Source organism: Mercenaria mercenaria, chromosome 7 (genome assembly GCF_021730395.1).
Source record: "Mercenaria mercenaria strain notata chromosome 7, MADL_Memer_1, whole genome shotgun sequence".
Lineage (NCBI taxonomy): Eukaryota > Metazoa > Mollusca > Bivalvia > Venerida > Veneridae > Mercenaria > Mercenaria mercenaria.
Window position 1 is genome coordinate 60711095 of NC_069367.1, and position 21793 is coordinate 60732887.

At 35.1% G+C, this 21793-nt stretch overlaps 1 protein-coding gene across 1 annotated transcript in view; it reads left to right on the plus strand.

Moving 5' to 3' along the window:
- Nucleotides 1-1879: 1879 nt before the first annotated feature.
- The window catches only part of LOC123555793 (fibrillin-3-like), a 60765-nt gene continuing 40851 nt past the window's right edge, over nucleotides 1880-21793 (plus strand). The window contains exons 1-20 of the mRNA XM_053547226.1: nucleotides 1880-2328; nucleotides 11146-11389; nucleotides 11707-11727; nucleotides 11975-12087; nucleotides 12464-12531; nucleotides 13001-13072; nucleotides 13460-13665; nucleotides 14056-14168; nucleotides 14834-14901; nucleotides 15616-15863; nucleotides 16174-16289; nucleotides 16574-16641; nucleotides 17058-17428; nucleotides 18214-18326; nucleotides 18587-18654; nucleotides 19004-19150; nucleotides 20102-20226; nucleotides 20454-20566; nucleotides 21014-21081; nucleotides 21204-21466. Coding sequence (XP_053403201.1) covers nucleotides 2227-2328; nucleotides 11146-11389; nucleotides 11707-11727; nucleotides 11975-12087; nucleotides 12464-12531; nucleotides 13001-13072; nucleotides 13460-13665; nucleotides 14056-14168; nucleotides 14834-14901; nucleotides 15616-15863; nucleotides 16174-16289; nucleotides 16574-16641; nucleotides 17058-17428; nucleotides 18214-18326; nucleotides 18587-18654; nucleotides 19004-19150; nucleotides 20102-20226; nucleotides 20454-20566; nucleotides 21014-21081; nucleotides 21204-21466 — 2707 coding nt within the window. The 5' untranslated portion in view covers nucleotides 1880-2226. The remainder of the gene's footprint in view (nucleotides 2329-11145; nucleotides 11390-11706; nucleotides 11728-11974; nucleotides 12088-12463; nucleotides 12532-13000; nucleotides 13073-13459; nucleotides 13666-14055; nucleotides 14169-14833; nucleotides 14902-15615; nucleotides 15864-16173; nucleotides 16290-16573; nucleotides 16642-17057; nucleotides 17429-18213; nucleotides 18327-18586; nucleotides 18655-19003; nucleotides 19151-20101; nucleotides 20227-20453; nucleotides 20567-21013; nucleotides 21082-21203; nucleotides 21467-21793) is intronic.

Consider the following 21793-nt stretch of genomic DNA (forward strand, 5'->3'; position numbering starts at 1 on the left):
AGTATTCTATATTTGCACTCTGATATGGTTACATTGTATATTATAGAAAACTTCTCTTTCCAATGTATGCTTATTATATGTTTACGGTCGCTTGGAAGAACATAAAACTGATAAGAGGCACACGATAACCGGGTATTGATGCAGTTAGTAGAGAGAAACGAGAATAAAGTTCTCTCTCTCCAGACAAATAATCAGATTGTTTCCAGTGGGACACAATATTATACAAGACACTTAAAAACAGTTACAAAATTGTAAACTCGTATTAAACTATTATCCTATCTGAACTGTTTTTAAGTTTTGTCTCCTTTAGTAAACTTTGGTATCGACAACTTTAAAAAGTGATAGAATCTTCTCCGACTGCGTAAAAATGGTGATAAGGGTCGGATGTCGATTTTGTCCGGATAAGTTTTCTCCTCAATCATGACACTAGTATGTTACATGTATAAACTGTATGCGTGATATCATGCATGTTGCTGAAGGTCTGTCTTCTTTACACCTGATCTTGTGCCCTTCTTTTTTTCATTATACCCAAACATTGTTTAGTTTCATGATGATTTGATAGCCAAAATATTTACGAAACAATTTTTATGAACTCTTAGAGAGTACAAGATGTAGTCTTTGAAAACGTACATTCTAAAACACATATATTAACTATATAGAAACTATTTTTTCATTCATATACTTTACGATTATTCACCATCAGGCAGCTGTTTATATAAACGATCTCGGCTATTTTGTCGTGTTTTTCGCCTTTTACCTTTAGGCTCGGGACAGACTTCATTTTTCACAAAACGTTTCTTAAGTATATCCTGTGTGTAAGTGATTTAATATCGTCGCACACTTTATTAGTCTTAACGTACTGGTATGATTAAGTAATCCAGGCAAACTACACACTTTTATTAATTTGAAGTGAACGCTGTATATCTTGTTTTAATTCCTTTTAAGTAATTTTTGTCAAGCGCTTTGAGAAAATACTATACTGCCATAAAAAGAACCATTTATTTGAAGAAGGCGTTCTTAGTCTTTCTAGTAAGTCAGCTAAATTATTTTCATATTGTTTTTATATATAATGTATGGCGTTTACATATTTGTTTTCCAGAGAAAATCGTTAATATTTTAAGAACCTGCAAAAACAACGAAATTCGAGAAATCAAGTAGGCGAGCGCAACATTTGATTTGCGAAATTTTGGAAAATGAGATAACACTGTACAGCATGGTTCATGCAAAGGTATTGGTCAGTTATATTTAACGTCGCGTATGATCAACAGGCAGCACGTGTACGACCGACAAGATATTCAACAACATATACTTAATCATGTGAAGCTTAAAAATCAAATTACGGTTCGATTTTCTTGTTTTTAAGTGCAACGTATCTATAGTCAGTGTATCCCCTCCCATCTATTCTGCACGACTAGTCTGACTAGTGTAGCGCATGATGTACCTTGTGGACATCTCCTTTACTAAGATGAAGATATCAGTTTACTGCCCAGCCCTGCGGGACCTTGTTGTCAACGCTATCATACATCAAACGATTGTTCATCAACGCGCAATAAAACGCTTCTATTCGTTTTTTCTACGCAGTCCGGTACCCGGCATTTGTATATTGTTCAGCCTCCTTGGCAAGAATAAGGGAAAATTGTATTTTTTTAAGTCTGAACTCGGACAGTAGCCAATATATTCTTCCTCCGGTGGTTAAATTTATAGTTACAAAACCGTTGTTGTGTACTTAGAGATACTTAAACAAAAATGTGTTAACAGTTTTGTTTAATTTATTATTTGTTCAAGGTACTGCGCGTAAGAATTATTTTGTAAACTAAAATTTTAGACAGAAGCGATTTAGATATAACCAAAATTAATGTTTTATGCAGTGCAGTGGTAGGGTCTTTACGTAAAAAGGGTGTGCATATACTTTTGGACAGTGGTTGATGGTCACGTGTAATTGATTCTTGTTAAGGTGACAAGCCTGATATATTATAAACGGGCAGCTGAATTATTACATTCATTTACACAAGGCGGTTCATAACGTCAACGCTTGCTTACCCGCCGTCATAGAATACTCTATTTCGTCTAGACATATTTCGGATTCTTATTTTTTTTAATAGTGCTTCTTTTATTGCAATAAAAAAGAAACTGTTCCGTGTACTTAAATTTACCGACAGTTGAAATGGATTTATAAATGTGTAATTTTGTGATATTTATTCTGTATTTGGATATTGATTTGACAGAATGACACGAGAAACCCCAGAATGGGTGGATCACCTGAAGGGTGACACAATGCCCAGAATGTCATCAAAAACTGACGAGGATTTCTGGAGAACAACGAACTCGGTATGTATTTTGCAGTTTTCTTGTTAATTGGCTGTTAGTCTAAAGTTTGATATACTCTCAACTGCAAATGCGATACACGTATCTATTTTAAAATATTTGCAATCTTGTCCCTGTATTGAAAAGGAATTTTTCGAAATGAATTCAAAATTGTTCATCGGAACTGCTTTCAACGTACAGTCATGCAGTAGTCTTAACGAGGTGTCTTTTTCTGTGCATATTTGTTTCCATTGGTCTTATTTATTGAGCACACACAAATAAAACACAGCCGTTTAGCCATAAAGAACAACATATTTTCGCATTATTAAAAAAAGACACTTTTACGAAACAACAAACAAAACAAGAACACGCAAAAGAAACACTAGCAGTAGTGATACAGTTTACTATATTTCACTGGTATGAACTAAAATAAGCGCGGTTCAGAATTTCAGGAAGTGAACCAAATTAACTGAACATAAACTGACAGCAACGTTTACGCTCCATACATGAATCGGAACGAATTGCGATTTACAAACTCATGTTGACCGAACATTTAACATGTTCAAACATTATGTAACATAATTGTTGCGTTAACATAACATGGTTCTTGTAGCGTTATGACCTCTTGTCATTATTGCGGTGAAGTATATTGAGGACATTCTCTCTGGGAAGTAGAAATGTTACTATTCCCGTTTTACTATATTGTTCATACGTTTTATGTAGGTATGCCTCGAGATGGCGGTCAACATTTCTGTTATTCTAAAACATACAGCGGCAAACGTATCAAATATAATAGTCATAAATTAATATCATTTTTATCTTCTTGAATACGATATATAGTACAACCAAATTTCTTCAATATCATACCACATTTCTACTACGTGACTGGCGCGAGATTTTCAACAGAAACCAAAACTACCTCGCTCGAACTTGTTAATCACGTGATTTCTAATTTTCATTTCCATGTAAAAACCAAACTCATGATTTACATTTCGGACATTTAGGAACATTCCATTCAAAGTGGCAAACACTTACAGGAAACATAAGTTGATATTACATAGAAACAACCTATTTAATCTAACAGATTTTAACGAACTGAATAATAATACGTAAATCGAACAAAAGAAAGGTTCAGTTGCTAAGAGCGATTGTTTTCGACAGAAGGATTATATCTGAATATGACAGTTGGTCAAGTTTAAATTGGTTCCCTTTCTAAGGTTTCCAGTTTAGAGAGTTTTCAATATCCATGCAAAATATAAGTATGAAGCGTTGACAATCACAGCATTAATTGTTCTATAAATAGAACCAATCTTGATCGGTGGATAATTGGAACCTTTTTGATTCAGGATAAAGTTCTTTCCCAGTTGAAAGCCACTCATTTAAGCAGGAAATCCATTAAAACCGACATTTTCCATTGGTTCCTGGCTCGGGAGACTTAACATTTACAAGTGTATCAAGGGAAACATTGTTTGTATCAAACGTTTTTACACTGTTTACTGTTTTGCCGCAGCATCGGGATTTCATTCTGTTAATGTAGTTTGTTTTACTATAGTCATGTGTTAGGGAACAAAGACACCTCTTGTCCCTCGTGACAACATCTGACAATATTCAAGATGACTACACGTATCAAATACAATAAGCATACTTTTTTTCCATGCATGGTATCATTACACTTGCTCATTCTGTGTACATACTCCACAAATCATATAGGATCACACTTCCTGTGTAAAATGTGATCGATCTCATTTTTGGGGTGACATAAAGTCACACTTTCGTATTTTTGTTATGAGATTGCGACAATGGCTTAAGCTCAAACGACATTCTTTCTCTGTTAATAGTCACGAATTTTTGCGAGAGATTGAAAAAAAATACACACATAAAGTTCCTAGGTATATCGGTAATTAAAGGGAAAAATTGATTTGGTGTAGTCCGCTTGTCCGCCATTGCTTTCTGCTTTCTTTCTGTTCTTTCGGAGTCATACCAAGGTGCTTGACCGGCAGAATTCATATATTCTTCTCAGACATATACAAGTGATGAAAATGGATTTCCATTGCAACCAATTTGTTGTTGTCAGTATTAGACCCTATAAAAGTGAATGTTTCATACAGTCAGGGACCATAACTGATTCATAGATACACAGAATTATTGAAACTCAAAACAAATACACGTTTGAAAACTATATTTTGGTGCAAGTGTCTATTTTTCACATGTACAAAACATGGAGAATAGGATCTGGATATGGAGAATATGATTCTTAAAAACCTGTTGTCCAGCGGAGCAAACATACTGGAATGATATTGTGTTAAATAACAAACAGTTCCAAAACGCCCATTATTCTCATGTATGGTTTAGACATAGACAAATAAAGAGGATAAGGCTGTATTTTGCTAATTGACATTAATTATTCTTATAGCAGGTGCGCATCATGAGGATCAAATGATAATATAATGCAAAATAAATTCAAGACAAATTTTAGATGTATGCCGCAACCATGTGTACGTTCCATTTATCTATTTTAAAAATTGTGTCTATCCGGCTGCCTCAGATAGGAAAAAATAACAGATATATTTACTATATCGAACACCCGGTGTCTTAAAGATTTTATCATTATAACAATGGTTATGAATTAAAATAACGTAAATTACGAACACACTAATCTTTAGTAGCATAAACAGTTTGAAGTAGTAGGACTGTCATTATATCTTAAGGTTGTCCAGGGGATATCAAACTATTTTAAAGTATCTCAGGTCATAAGCCAAGTTTCTGGACAAATTAGAAAACGAACCGAAAGAATAAACAACGTGTCAAGTAATGATACATGATTCTTAATGGTTCTGATTTGGTTTAATGAAAATTGATCAGGTGCAAATTTTATTTACGAAATGATCTGGTGATAAAAATGACCTGGGGAGGGTATAGAGAGGATTTTGTAACAGAGGTATACCTATTACTGTCAACACGTTGTGAGATGAAAAGAATGACCCCGGTTGATAAGGGAGGTACATACTGTTATCTCCCAACAAAAATAAGTGCATAACTGGGCTGCAGGCTTTTTATTGTAATAAGTAATATTTTTTAAAACGTTTCCCCTTTAAAAGACCAGCAAAGTAAGGAGAGAAATATATATTTTAATGAAACAGCACAGTTAGTTAAGTTGTTAATATAAAAAAGAATCAAATTACAGCGTGAGAGATGTATGGACTCTGTCCATAATCTATCTCTGCCGACTAACTCGGTATGAAGACGCAAATGTTGTTTCTCTGACACATCAGTGCCCCTGAGGTTACAGAATATCATTGACTACTGAACACGTTCTGTCTGGCGATTTCGTGAACGTTAATCTTTTGACTGAAGAATTATTTTGCCAGTATTTAATAGATACATGTTTGATTATGCAGCTTGAACACATTTGAAATCTTAAATACGTGGGTGTGTTTCTTTGAGGTAATGAACCCATATTTTTTCTTCAAAGCCGTCCGGTCATCGGCCACACCTTTATACATTTCACAACGGTTAGGTAACAGATAAAAGTGTGATATTTATTTGTAAACAAGAGTTCATAACAAAGAGGGTATGTCCGGGAATGTCTTGTTTGCCTTTAGGCTGCGAGACAATATCAAAATAAAGTGACTACCGAGGACTATTGCTATGATACATATAGCCATTAGCTTTTTGATGACCATCTTTGAACTTGATATAACCACGTGATAACTTAAAACAATTTGTCATTATTATCCGTTTACCACCGTATCTGTTGCTGGTAAGCAAGCGGGCAATGTCCAATGTCGCTATTGTTGCAGAACATCGTCAACAACGTTACTGGCGTATTTGTTCTCAAAATAATGAATAGATAAAGGGTTGAATCTTTGGCGACCTGTCTTTAATATTCACATTGTTTACTGTATGATAAAAGTTTACTATTAAGTCTTTTAACAGTTCGTCCTTAGCTTTTGGACCCTGTTATATTAGTCTAAACTAATAATTGAATCATAAAAATCATATTTGATATCTAAGCCTATAAACCCGGTACAGCTGATCCGGTAAGAAGGAGTAATTCTACCGTGGCCGCGTTGTTCAGATTACTTAATTGTCTACCACTTTGAGGGAACGGAGCTGTCAGCTTCTTTTCTTTTTTTTATGTCAAGAACTCATCTAGTTGACTAGCAGAAAATACTAGATTGTGTCTAAAACAATAAGGCAAGGAGCGGCTCCTGTATCTACTCCTACCATTAAGGTCACATCCGCTGACAAAAGAGTCCGCATTCGGCCGCGAAAAGGGGACTTTTACAGCATGGTGATGGGCATGTTACAGAGCGAACTCATGAAATAAGAATGCTTTTACATATCACCAAATTTAACGAAAAGGGTCGATTGCCTTTGATGAACCTAGATCTGAGTTGTCAACAATTAACAACTTGTCAGTGTCAGTCACCTTTTATCTTAAATGAAAACTGTAGATACAAAATAGTAATTATCTGTACATTATGTTTTACTCCAAAGTATTGACTTAAAGATAATACTTACTGTTTTGAAAACTTTGAACCGTGAATATATCTAGAGTCATGTCTTGGTAATTGAAACTCATTAACTCTACTTTGCTTTTAAGGAGTTCAAAGGCATGCACTAGTGCCCCGCTTAATATTAATACCAATCCTAAATTAAGACCAAAACCGTTATTAAGATCCCCTTTTCACTTTTCTGCTATATTTCAATTCCCGCTAAGCTATTAGTAGAGCATTCGCTTCTATTGCGGGATGTCGTGGTTTCCATCTCCGGCCGCGTCATACCAAAGACGTGAAAAATGGTACCAGCAGATCCTTTGCTTGGTGCTCAGCATTGAAACTGAAACTGTCTACTCTTCTCTCATACCCTTGCGGCGATGGATTCAATTAGGAATGAAATGTCAAGTTTGATTTTCAATAGACCTAAAATAAATTAGTATAAACCAAGTATAAATCATATTTCAATGGTCGCGAAGCCCTTTACAGAAGTGGATATAATTTCGACCATATGATGTTCTTAACTAGTGTTATCTAAATTATTCATACTATTTAGTTGATATAATTTCCTTGACGGCGTGTGACTCATGAACGGGGGCTAGATGCTGATGATATATTGTGGTCATTAGAGATTTGGTCTGTCCACCCATCTCTGACAAACTAAATGTAGATCTATGTCAAAATACCATGCACTTATTATTTATGGCAGGGCTATTTATCTTGGCCAGTATTAGTCCATTCTATTATATTATAGCGTAAATATAAACAGAAAACAAAAATAGTCGAAAGAACTTAAACACATGTATAAAGAGTACATCGATTGCGAAAAAAAAATCTACAAATGTCGTCTGCTGAGAAACATAAGGATGCCTTATTTTTCAAAATGATGAAAACGTTCATAATTTAACATAGTATACAATAAAGCAGTTATATGAGAATGTCGGTATCATATATATGATGTTTGATAATTCGTGAAATTAGCGTAATCTGTTCTACTTGGTCCTAAATCAATTGATACTTATTAAATACTATCTGATAAGTTTGAAAATGAAAAATGTAATACGTTTTCTGCTTGTCATTTAAGAAATAGTCTATGCTTGCAACAGAAGCCTTCTAAAGTGTGCTCACAGCCGTTTGCTTATATATATTTCTCTTGTACACCTACAGAGTGGTAGTAAGGGCATGGGGAAGGGCAACTGACTAACCTTTTCGATAGTCATAAACGGTCCACGGTCCAGAGCCAACGATCGTAGTTTACAGCCTTTCACTCGTGTTACGTGTGTAACAAGTCGATGTTAGTTAAAGTGGTTATAGCTGGATGTCATAAACAGATGTCTGTCTGTCGTCGATATTGATTTTAAGGTCTTTGATTTATATGTTGTAATTTGTTATTGTTCTTAAAAAAAGTTGTTACAGTGACAGCAAACCATAACACATCTATCATATGCCTCTTCCTAGAATACAATCAAGGAGCTGTTTTTTTTTCCATATGAGCCGCGCCATGAGAAAACCAAAATAGTGGTTTTGCGACCAGCATGGATCCAGACCAGCCTGCGCATCCGCGCAATCTGGTCAGGATCCATGCTGTTCACTAACAGTTTCTCCAATTTCAATAGGCTTTGAAAGCGAACAGCATGGATCCTGACCAGACTGCGCGGATGCCACTGTGTTGGTTTTCTCATGACGCGGCTCATATTTCGTTTCTTGTCTTGTTTGTTATGCAGTTCCGAGGACTTTTAGATATATCTGCTATTTGATTTAAAGATGGCGACAGAATCTGTTTTGAATTTATTTTTTAACCTAAGAGGAACAATGGACATTTATTTCAAAATCATAAAATATGTATTAGCATAAAGTGTGCGCTGTCTATCATGGTCTATCTTGAGCCTGCGGTTCTGACCTTAACCTTTACCCTGCTAAATTTCTAAAATGAAATGGTCTATCATTCAATTTGGGCAGTACCATTTATTATTCGAAGAGGAGCTAACTGAAAATTTACTAACTGAATAGCGAACAGTGCAGACCAAGGTTTAAGTCTGCACGGATGTGCAGGCACATCTTGGTCTGCATTCGTTGCAAAGGCAGAATCACTTGCCACCATCATGCTAAATGTTAAATAAATGGTGTGGCATGTCGCTGTGTTTATCATTCAAGGTGTTGCGGCACTCCTCATCATTTACTACACCCTTATATTTTCCATATTTTTGACATTCTATGTATAAATTAATGTATATGACAAGCACCTAAGTGATTGAACAATAAAACAACATACATAGTAAAGTACCAGCATACTTAGCACATTAATCTATGTCTAGTTGGTATAAAACGTGCTGACAGTTGTCATAACACGCTTCATATTGCGTAAAATCATTAGGACATAGATACAGCAGTCCACTTTGATATAATCATATAAATATCATCTTTAATAACCTGCTGTATCTAGGTCACATTAAATGTTAAAGAATAGTTAACAGAGGGGGTGTGGAAATCGGTCATGAAATTAAGTAGTAGGATCCTAAATTGAGGAAATTCTCAAAACTGGTGTTAAGAGCAATAATCGTGGATAGCCTATTTCAAAAACATATAATGGACCTAATGATTCATTTATAATCGGGAACTATATATGTAGCATGACCTAATAGAAGCAGTATAAGAAATCATGTACACTCACTGCAATAGGATTTAAATAGGTGTGTCTTTACATCTTACAACTTGCATTCGCTTATTCAGTACTTGATCTGCCGGCACCAGTTCAAAGACCACAGAAACAACTTATTCTTTTAAAAGCATTACCTGTTGCACGCCTGTTAAATGAATTCAATTTTTTCATACCCTCGTTGATGTGGTTTCGAACCTGACTCCACAAGAATGGAAAAACAAGTCTTCCAACAACTGGCTAGCGTAAGCTCAAGTAACCACCTGCACCTGTAGAAAATGTCCGCGCAAAACCAGGGCCCTACAACTCCTTCGCCAGTAAAACATTGAAGTCGCTAAAAATACCGTTTTGATAATGGTCAATATTAAATCTATTATTATATCGGCTAAAAGTTTAGTTTCTTCCTTCTAACTATAATATCAGATGCAATTTTTTTTACTCTTAAAAGAAACATAGGTCGTGACGAGTCTTTAAAATGCCTACGACTATCTCTATATTTATCATTCTACAGGAGATACATTAAGACCATGACGAACCTTTACAGATTCGCGGTCATCTTCTTTGTTTACTGCAATATATAAACAACCAGTTTCAGTACAAAACAATATAAAAACAAAGAAGAAAATATATTTGGAAAAACATCAACAAGACAGTAACAAAACAAATAAGTTTTAACGTAATTAAAATACTTTTAATGTAAATCCCAACGTGCACAGTAATTTGTTTTCCAAAATGTAGACATTATATATAAATTACAATAAACAGAAAAATAAATGTTTGCCTTACGGAGATGAAATGATTAACACCATTTGATACAGGAACAGAAATTTACGTAACAAATAATGCAGTTGTCAAGTGAATGTGATAAAGTTTTTGGTAACTTGGGACCACTGACAATTGCCTGTCGAATAAATCCGTAATGCTGCTGAGAATGTCAAAGGTCAAAGATGGAGAGCTATGAATGGAAATCATTTAAGATTATATAAGAACCTATTGTCACCTATACATGCAGTCTTTAATAATTATTTATATAAGAACTTAACAAATGAGATATTGTACTCTAGCTAAAGTCATGTTCATTAGGTGCAGGTGCAAGCACGCGCATTCGATTTGATTCTAACCCTAGACTCTTAAAGGAACCTATTAATTATTTCATTATCATTCTGTTTATTTTGCAATGCCTATACCTTTCCTTGCACGTCATCTTCGTGTCTTTTTCTTGTATATAACTTTAAAACATGGTTATTTTTCTCTTATTACCACAACTTTGAAAAAATACCATGAACTTGACATAACATACATTTAAGTTTAAAGTTATATTACGTTCACCTCACATTTGAGAAAAAATAAACAGCTGCTATACAATATCGATGTAAATGTGTTAAATCAACACCCTTTATGTTATTTATTTAGTAGCCACACTACACTAAAACTTGCAGCTTTTAAACGCAGATCTTCGTACACTTTTTATATTTAGCTAGTTTAGTTAATAAGATTTAATGAGATTTTCTTCATTTAAAGTTATTATCTAATGGCAAAGTATTTTTATGAAAGATGCGTATAGGATATCTTTAAAAAAGGCTTTATATAGCTGCCTAGATGTAGAGAGGTTAACTATTTATAACATATTTCAGTCTTAATAGATTTTAACAATCAGTTAAAATATCATTCATGTTGATATTTCAGATGCCTCGTCGTTTTCACGGAGGAGAGTCGGGTGGCGGGTATCACCAGGGCTGGAGTCACAGGAATTACGACTACGGAGACTCGTCCGGGACATTAGCAAATAGTCCTAGTGGTTCGCTGAAGTCCTCGAAATCCGCACGTGCAATGACCGCAAGGAATTGTGGTCTGATTGTCTTACTTATCATTGGAGCACTGCTGCTGGCCATTGGCATTGGCTTGCTTGTATATTATTTATTATTAGGATGTGAGTATTTTTTACCTAGAACCTAGTCTGTAGTAAATTGCCAACTACGACTGAACACAGAGATACAAAGTTACAAGTCACTAAGGGAAATGGCTATATTTGTGCACGGGAACAATGTAGAAATAACTGACTAAATGACTCAAATAAGGAATTTCCGTGCATATCTACCTAATGTGTTACGAGTGAAACGCACTCTAAATAATTCAAATGATGAGTTTTCTTTTACAATGCTTCAGACTGCCATCTTATTTTTCAAAATTTGATATACTACTAATATCTAGTAACTATCTCTCATGTATTTTTCTATTTCTTTTCAGCACCCGGCTTTGCTAGATATCGTAAGTTAATTCTATGTTCCGTATAAAAGTAAAACTTCTCTAGAGCTTAGTTGTTCCGTCTATCTTCTTGATGTTTGTATGATTTAGTTGTTCCTGTTAATGTATAAATTCGTTATTTCAACTTGCTTTTGGGCAACATAATGTCATAATGCCATCCGAGTCACTCGCTAACTAGACATACTGATGAAAAATAAATGTAGAAAGTCGTTTTAGTAAGATAACTAACTGTTTGTTTTTGTTCCAATAGGCAGTACTACAACGGACAATGAGATGAGATTGCAAAACGTGCCATATCGCGCTGCAATGGCCAATACGTCGTCTGCTGCATTTGCAAGTGTCGCTACTCCTTTCTGTGCAGAGGTAAGCCGAAACCAAACTTTAAAAAAATAAAAAAAAATTCGTCTTCGTTTTTTCTCTGTTGGTGCAAAGGTTGATCTGTATAAAGTTGGCACCATAGAATTTAAAATGTTTTTCTTTTTTACTTTGTTTTGTCTAAAGGAATGTCTAAACGGTACCTAGTTCTGTGCACCGATTTTATCGAATTACGGTATTGTGGGGCTACAGCACCAAGAAGATTGTTTGTTGTACAGAGGTTTTTTCCTTTGGAGAGACCGATTTTCGAAGAAACGTGTCTAGTGGAAAAGAAAACGTTATGCGTAGTAACATAAAGTGTACACTTTATTGAAAGGTTTCGCTGTGGGTTTGAATTGCAGGCCATTTATGGTTTCTGTTACAGATAGACAAGTATTTCAAAGACAGCACCTACAAAGACGTTTATGTTGGTTGTAAAGTCCGAGAACTAGTGTAAGTTATGTAGCAACATTTTTTTTTCTACGCATAATTCTCTTTCTCTTTCCATTCATTTAACTTGACTATAAACGTCGCAAACAGCACTCGCAGGTCATATTTTTCTTCTTAATGGGCCAGCTTTCCATCAGGCAGTCTTGAACCCTTCATATCCGCTGAGCACATGGCTGTTATTTTTTCATAAAAAATTAAATCACCAGGTAGTTTATTCCTTTGATTTCTTTACAGCGTTTATTTATGTTGCGTCTTTTAAAATTGTTTCCTACGTACTTAAAACCATGTACAAAAAGATACCGCTAGTTTCATTTCCAGTTTAAACATTTGCGGTGTCTTTTAACCTGTTAATAAAATTAGCTATAAATAAATATTTCTGTGACTTTCACAGCTGTGTTCCTTTCACTAGTTATAGTGCGTACTGATATTTAAGTTTAACGGACCAAAACACCACTATCTGGCTATATTTCAGACCCACAATGGAACCAATAATATGTGAATGTGCAGGAATATGGAACAAATCTGGTCTCGCAGAATATATTCAGTAAGTGTCTTGTCTCTACAACGTAAATGAAAACCCGCTGCTGCAATAGATTGCAATGAACTATCACAAATCATATATATCATTCAAAGTGTTGTATAAAATTAACAGTTGAATTATTTCGATGACCCTCACGCCACTAACCCTGCATATTTAGTCTACTTTACTGGTTTTACATATGCTTTTGTAAATAGATACACTAAAAAGCTAACTGATCCATTAACTTTTTTATTTCTAAAATAACCGACGAACATTCTATACTAGTGTATATTTCGAAGTATTTGTCATAAATATGGAACCATGTCATTATATATTCAAAATTAATAGACACTTCTTTACATAATGAGACGCGCAGAGGAGTATGTTAAATGCATTTATTTCCTATCTCAGAGAAGGAGCGGTGACAGTGCGTTTCAATCTGACATTCCGAGGTGACATTGACGGTCTGGAGCTTGATATTCCGAGTATTATAGACTCTAAGACAAAGAAAAGTGATGTAGCAGGCTACTTGGCTCTTTTCCTCAAAGATTTCCTCGTTGATGTCAGGAGCAAGGGTGGAATACAGCCAACAACTAGCAGGCCCATCAACCCTGAAGGTCAGTTCACCTGAAACTATTCATTTACAATTGTGTGCTTGCCGATCAAATTTCCGTTCAAAATTTTATAGCCTGGACATTATGCTCCACAAAGAAGCAAAACAATATGACCTCAGGTACCTAACAATATTATAAATGTGAGGTACCTAACAATATTATTCATGTGGATGAGTCGCGTTTACGGAGAAACGATTGTTTCCCCTGCGGCAAGAAGTCAGCTGTATAAATTTTGTTTTAAACGAGAATGCTACTGATTGTTTATTTACATGGTGCTAAAAATAAAAACGATTATTATTTCATGTTATTATCATTATTATTAGTAGTAGTACTAGTATCATCATCATTATTACTACTATTATTAGTACAAGTTACCGTAATCTATTTTTTCAGTTGGTGTCCTTGCTAACTTGACTATCTGGGTTTATAACCTATCCTACTCGGATATACTGAGAGACAAGACGTCACGACAGTTCCTATATCTTGCAAATCCTTTTTGCGATGACGTAAGTACAGATCACAAAATATTATATTTTTTAAAACGCACTTAATTAAAGACATTACGTTAAAATCAATACCAGTGGCGCTATTCCGAAGATTAACGAGGTATACCGGTAATCACAATCGGAAATTTCCGTTCAATTACGTATTCTCCGTAATGCGATTTCGGCATTCTCCGCTCCAAAAAGCCACGGGCTCGTGACAGCTACGTTAACGTCCAAAGAATGCCGAAACGTCACACAAGAAAACGTAATCATACGGTTATTACCGATTGCAACCACGGTCCACGATCTTAAATCAACAGTATGGACTAAATTCTACGAGCAGACAACGTCAGCTAAGCCCCGCTTCGTGCCGTACACTGCGGAAATCCTATAAGCAATACGTACAAACATACGTTCCAGGTAGCTTCAATTGAACTGACAAAAGTATTTACTGGAAAGAATAAAGTAATGAGTTATATTCATATGGTCTGTTGATATTTTATCTGATAAAGTTGTATTTCATGAAAAATACTAGAAAAAAACCGGTGCTTATAAACCAGTTATGCTTGCTTGCAAATGTCCAGTTAAGTATTTTTACTGTCAATGGTTTCACGAATGTGCTATAGCTATTGTTAACCTGCATGTATTTACAATAATTTGTGCACAATATTCATTATATATTTCAGATTGAAGAAATCATGCAAAACAGTATACTCAGCAGCCGCTATGACAGCTGTGAAGTTTTCGCATTCGAGTAAGTCTCTATCATAAGGTCATGGAACAGTATTCCTCGAGTAAGTCTCTATCATAAGGTCATGGGCCAGTATTCCTCGAGTAAGTCTCTATCATAAGGTCATGGACCAGTATCCTCGAGTAAGTCTCTATCATAAGGTCATGGACCAGTATTCCTCGAGTAAGTCTCTATCATAAGGTCATGGACCAGTATTCCTCTCACAAAGATTCTTAATAATCTGACAAATGTCCTTATACCCCATCTGGAAAAAGTCATTGTTATACTAATTTTTCCTGCCATACAATTGTTATACTGTATAAACACTGTATTGTGGCTATCTGTTGTTTTTTTTTTTCAGTACATTTAAGCAAGCCTAATAAAATGTCACGTCTTAAAGTCTGGGCTTTTAATTTCAAATTATACAAATATGAATATTATATGCTCACAAGTAGCTATTTAGCGACAAGAAAATTTGAAATGCACACGTTTAGGTCATTTGCTTTCCTGTCAGGGCATTGTGGAAAAAGCATAGTATACATAAACTCGTGTATTAGAAGGGTAAGTTGGACTATGTTTAATGGCATGGTTATATTTGAACAAGTTTCATTTGTAACAGTTGACATTTCTTCTGGCCCCTCTCGGAGAATCGATGCCATTTTAGTTCCATACTTTCGATCATTTTTGCGCAAGGCAAGAATTGCTTCACCATGTTAACAATTTTTATATCATTTTCAGTACAAACCCAGATGTAGCTGTTGCGCATGTGCGATTTACTGGCGATGATACGGAAGCGTTACAGCGCCTTATTGCCAAGACAATAATGGAGGGGGCTAGAGTAGTGAGGGTGGATGGCCGACGGCGAAAAATATTAGGGAGATTACTTATCACACCGCCGGAAGGAGATGGAAATATAATTGTTGTACCAATTCCGGTAAATCCAGGGGCTACCATAAGACCAACGCCTACAAGAACTGTTGACCTAGGTGTGTATACTGAACATTTAAGAGTGTTAAACTTTGCTCAGTATAATATACATGTATAATGATATATCCTGACTATAATATTTAATCCATGTATACCAACAAATGTCCCGAAAATGATGTTGTTTTGTTCTCTACCCAAGTGGCAGAAACTTAACTGAACGAAACTAAAAGTACGAATTCAAAAGCCGTCATTTAATTATATTTTGCCAGAAATGAACAAAAATGATATACAATTATGCTACGTAATTTAAAAATAATGAAATTATAATTTACCTTTCGCAAATTCGTGATATTGTTTTTATTTTTTCAGATGGAAATCCTTATATAGATATGTACCTGTATACTTACAACCTGACTTACACACCAGCCCTTAGTGATAGGAACTCTGTCTTGTTCAAAGATTATTCACAGCGATTCTGCAAAGATGTAAGTACAACACTTTCTAAGAAAGATGAAATTAATTTTGGTTTTTTTCCTTCTTTTTTTTGCGGGGGTGGGGGACCTTACGAGATACTTTATATAAGTATTTTATCTTCTGTTTTAATTAGCAAGCAAAGCCGATCACAGAGACTGTGTCTGTCTCCATAGCAACAATTGTTAATCAAATGGATAGAATTTACCTTTTATAATGTCTGTAAAGATGAGTTTTCATCTCTTGTCTGAAAAGTAGTTTCAGGCATATATACATAATTGTTTCTTTAATATTTTAGTTGGAGAAACATATCAGACAGAGTTCCTGGAAGGACTACTTTTACTCCTGTGATATAATTGGATTTTAGTAAGTACCAAGACTCTTACTAGATTTACTGTGTTGTGTATATAATATATTAATGATTTACATTTCAAAGAAGCTATCATTTCAATGCCATTAAACATCACCTGTTCTTTAAAAAATATTGACATGCCAGTTATAAAGTAGTGAAGGAAATCTAGTCTGAATGGATTGCTTTAGCGAAATTGATAGACAAGGGAGGTACTATCTGATATTTTCCTATAAAGCTGAAATTATTTTAAGTTTTCACAAATATGTTTTATTTTCATTGAGAGAATGTATCTAAATTATTTCAGTAAATTTAGAAATTGTTTGACCAGTTGAATATTTCAGTGAGAATAGAGTTTCAGAATTACAAATAAGCAATATTCATATTTGAAATTGCCATTGCTGTTTAATCAAATATTTGAATACTGTTTTAGCCCGCCAGGCCCTGGAAAACGGTTTACATCGCTTCGTGCTTTGCTGAAGGTCGGTGACCCAGTCATCTACAATCCAGATTCCTTGAAGCAAATTATCATGACCTATGCACCCCTACATGAATTCATGGACGATCCCGATGGTCCATTGAAGACGTATCTAGTCGGAGATCTTCTAGTGATTCTAGCAGACGGCAGTTTTGTCTTACGCTATACGCCGTACCAAACCGCAACGTCTCTGTACCCGTCTACAGACACAATCACGGCACCAATGACATTTAGGACGGCTTTCACGACCTACAGCTTTATTCCACCAAAGTCCACTCCAGGAATGACTTGGCCTGTGTCAAGTTCACTAACGGTTATTGTTTACAGTAAGTATAGCTCGGCTGAAATTTCACCAGTTTTGGTTTTACTTTGTCGTACTTGAATACGTTTCTATTCAAATTAGAAATTTAACAGATTAAAATATATTTCTTCAACGGCTAACAGAAATGACTCATCACGTGCATGGTGGAAGTGTCAAGTGAAAGAAACAAGTGGATAAATCATTGCGATGAACACATGGCCATACTATATTTCAAAGATGTCTCAACGTGACAGCTGCTGTCTCTATAATTATTTCAAAGTCGAATTGCTAAAATATCATTCCTTATAATTATTTTGAATTAGATCCACTAAATTATCATTCCTCGCCGTACTGACCTTTAAGCTCACTGCAATGAAAATCAGACAGTTACTGACTTGAATCTAAACGTGGAATGGAGGAGGGGATGGGGAAGGGAGTGTAGACAGGGTGTGGATTGGGGACGGAATTGGTTGGCCTAGATGGCGGATGCATTGGTCGAAATACCTGTTGATGTAAAATTGGCCTTGCCCTAAAGGCATCTTATATTCTAATATGTTTAAATTTGTGTAACTATATTATCAAAAATCAATATTTTAGTTGACTGTCGAATACCTGTACCACAATTTACTCTCTTGGCCAAACTCATTTCTAGCTCTGATTATCTATATATGGAGAAGAAAAGAGACGTATTATTTCACAAAACATCTCCAATTCTAGAGAAGAATGGGCCTGAATGCAAACGTTCGTTAATGCTGGATGGGATATATGACTTATTACAATAGCAGCTGAACTTTAATTCCTGTTTTACAGATTCCACAAATGCTTTCGTGGATGCTCTACTGTACGGTTTTGGGTATACGACAGACCTTGATGATAAAACATCACCAATGTTCCTTCGACTGCAATCAAGATTTTGTACAGACGTGAGTATTTTATTTAATTTTTATGCATACGCCTACTTAAACTCTCTTACATTGTATCACCAAGATCGAAGTAATAAAGTATAAATTGTTTGTCCCATTTTCTGGATATAGATTCTCTGATATATCTCAGATAGAATGCTTTTGTCGATATTCATAATTGTTCACATTAAAATTATTTCATGGAGCCCAAGATATTGTATTATTCAATGACTTTGAAGTTACTTAGTTTGTAATATAAGCATTACTGTGTATTTTTCCAGATCGATAGATACTTCAAGAATAGCAATATGAGAGAAATTTACCAAGACTGCAGAATTGAGAATTTCAAGTAAGCTTGATATAATATTTTGACATTGTTATGTTTTTCTCAGTTCCTACAGCAATCTTTATAAATACTGAAGATCTAAAATAAATACATATGATACTTATTAGAATTTACATCAGAGTAACTTGAAAGTATTCTTGATGAAGAACACGTAAATTTACATACTACCTAACTTACATTCATCCTAACATAGAGCGTGCAGACGACAAAGTCTTTTTCACTAGAGAGAGGCTCAGTTTATTGAACATTTACCAAAAATTCTCTCGATACGTATGTGAGACTGATTAATAAATATCATTGAGATACTTACTTTATTTTGAATTACATGTACCTGGAATCTTTTCATTTTCAGGCCATCTCCTCATGGATTGGTTTTCAAACTGACGTTTGCAGCACCTCTAGGAGATTATCTCCGCAGAAATATAACATCTATAATAGCATCCCAAGCACCGCACGAGCAACTTGGGGACTACGAGCTTCTTGATGTTGGTGATTTAAGGTGAGACTGTATTAACGTTGATAGTTGAAGAAATATTAAATATCTTTTGAAGATTTGTAACATTTCTACTACTATGGAATTTTAGGACAGTCAGTTTCTTGTTGACCAGTGAAAGACCCATGTTTATGTTTTACTTCATTTTGTAAACATTTACTGCAAACAGCTGTTACCTGAGACGCTATGAATGTTATTCAGGCTGGCCAAACCACCTGTCTTTTTGGATATCGTACACCGGAGAAAATGTCCCGATTCAGGTATCATTTTGCATATATTTTTCTTTATAACCTGACGAATTTTCAGAAGATAAAGAGTGTCGAAGACAGAAAAATAAGCACTTTCCTCCGCACATAACATCTGTAATTAGTTCTCTGTACTTTTCTCTAACACTTCGCCCAACTGCGAAAGTGTGTACATTATCTACACGTTCTGTCAACAAAAAGCAGTTGGGCAGAGTGTTTGAGAAAAGTACTGAGAACTGATGACAGATGCTTTGTGCGGAGGAAAGCGCACAATTTGCTGTCTTCGCCGCACTTTATTTTGTGAAAATCTGTCAAGTAATAAGGGAAATATAGGTTAAATGTTAACTAAATCGGGAAATTTTACCCTTTTTTTATCCTTAGCGCTGTCTAGGTAAGAATCACTCATATTCGTTACATGTCAACATACAGAACCATGTAGACCTCGGTGAACGGGATTGTGTACGGATGAGTCTTGATAAAGCTCTGCTCAAAGGTTATAAATGAAATCCCAGAATGCCAATTGAGAGTCTGAATCTTCCAGTCCATCGCTTGCGTTTTGAAATCGGTTCTTCAAGCAGTTTCGTGACCTTGAAGCCGGGTTTCTTAACTTCTCAGTTTCTATGCAAATTCATACTGTTATAGGCTAAATGTAATTTAGACCACATAGGTGAATATGTTTTTATTTCACAAAATATTTATTTCAATCATACAGGATTATTTGGAATGAACGAGACGTCAAAATTTCCGTGACAAACTTCACAGGAGGTGCAACCCAGACAATACGACCGTCTAGAACAATTGATGTACGTCCCACTGACACGGGTGTCACTGTATATTGTAAGTATCACACTGTCTTAAGACCTATGGGACTCTTTCATACATCTAATTAAAATAGATGGTATATATTTACTTTCCTTTTCTTATATGCGGTAAATTATTGTCTGTAACTGCCTTAGCGTACATTTCAGTCCAAAGCATTTTCTTTGACCGTGTGAGATATGTTTTAAAGTATTTTTTGTAAGTTTTTTCTCCATGTTAAATGCATTGCTTTGTTTTTGTTAAAGCGGCCACTCTAGCGGACATCACGTGTTTAATGTACAACAGGTCTCTGCCGTTCTACCGTGATGATCGGACATCCTTTGGTTTTGTCAAACAACAGGAGAAATTTTGCGAGGATGTAAGTACATAATTTTAAAAACTGTATTACTCTGCTGTAAAATTAACTCTAGATAAGGAGCTTCCATCATAACATTTTACAATTAAAATTCATTGTCATTATTATTTGAGCTAACTTATTTTGAAATGCCTCATATCTGATGTTCATCGGTATAAAAGCGTAATGAGCATGCAAGGCATTTTGCTGGCCGGACCGTGCTGGTAAAACTTTCGTGAAAATATTTTTTCTCACATATAAATAAAGGGAAAATATGTATTGAGCGTTTGAATAAATATACTGTCATTTCCTTCTATATTTAACAATATACTTGATTGTGTTGCTTGAAAATGGCTTTCAATCTTATGGTAACGTTCTCGTAACTGTTGACCTGATTTTTTATCATTTTACAAAAGAATTGTTATTGTATCTGATTTGATAAAAAATTGCTTTTTGGTTTTGTTTTTCCAGATAGCCACATACTATGGTTACGGAAAACTTGCTGCATCTTACAAGAACTGTTACATAGTTCGATTCAGGTAAGCGTACCCTTTAGGTTATAAATAGTGTAGACTAAATAAGGATTGGATTACAATGTCATCCGAATTCAAGAAAGTTTATTTCTGTACTAGTATTTATTTCATTGTTGTTTTTTTTTCAGACGCTCGCCGAACTCTGTGAACTTCCATCTTATATTCGGAGAACTCCTGACGGATACGTTGAAAGCTGCGATAATTGACGAATTGGAAATGCATGCTCCCCGTCACGTGATTGATAGGAAAGAAATGTTTGAAGTTGGAGATCTTATGCTTCTGTCAAAAAGCTGTAACGTGTCCTTGCATCCGGTCAACTACACTGAAACCGACCATTCAGTAATTCCGACAATCAGACCTACACAAACTGCTGGAGTAACTCCCTCTCTCAGTAAGTAACGTTCATGCTGGTGGTAAACAATTATTGTAAATGTTCTTGCGTCTAGTGCATACACTCATAAACAAACCTTGTTCAGTTAAGATGCTGTGTATTGATCATTCCGGCTGTATCAGAAGTATGTTTTCTTCTCTTCTTGGAGTAAACGTTATTTTTCAACAGTATTTCAGTCATTCATTGGACAACATTTATCCGACCCAGCATTCTTGAATCCCCATCAGTAATGACCTATTGCTCAGAACAATGATTACTACATGTGTACAAGAAAAAACCTAATGTTAATTTAATATATTTTTTTCTGAACACCGACACCAATTTCTT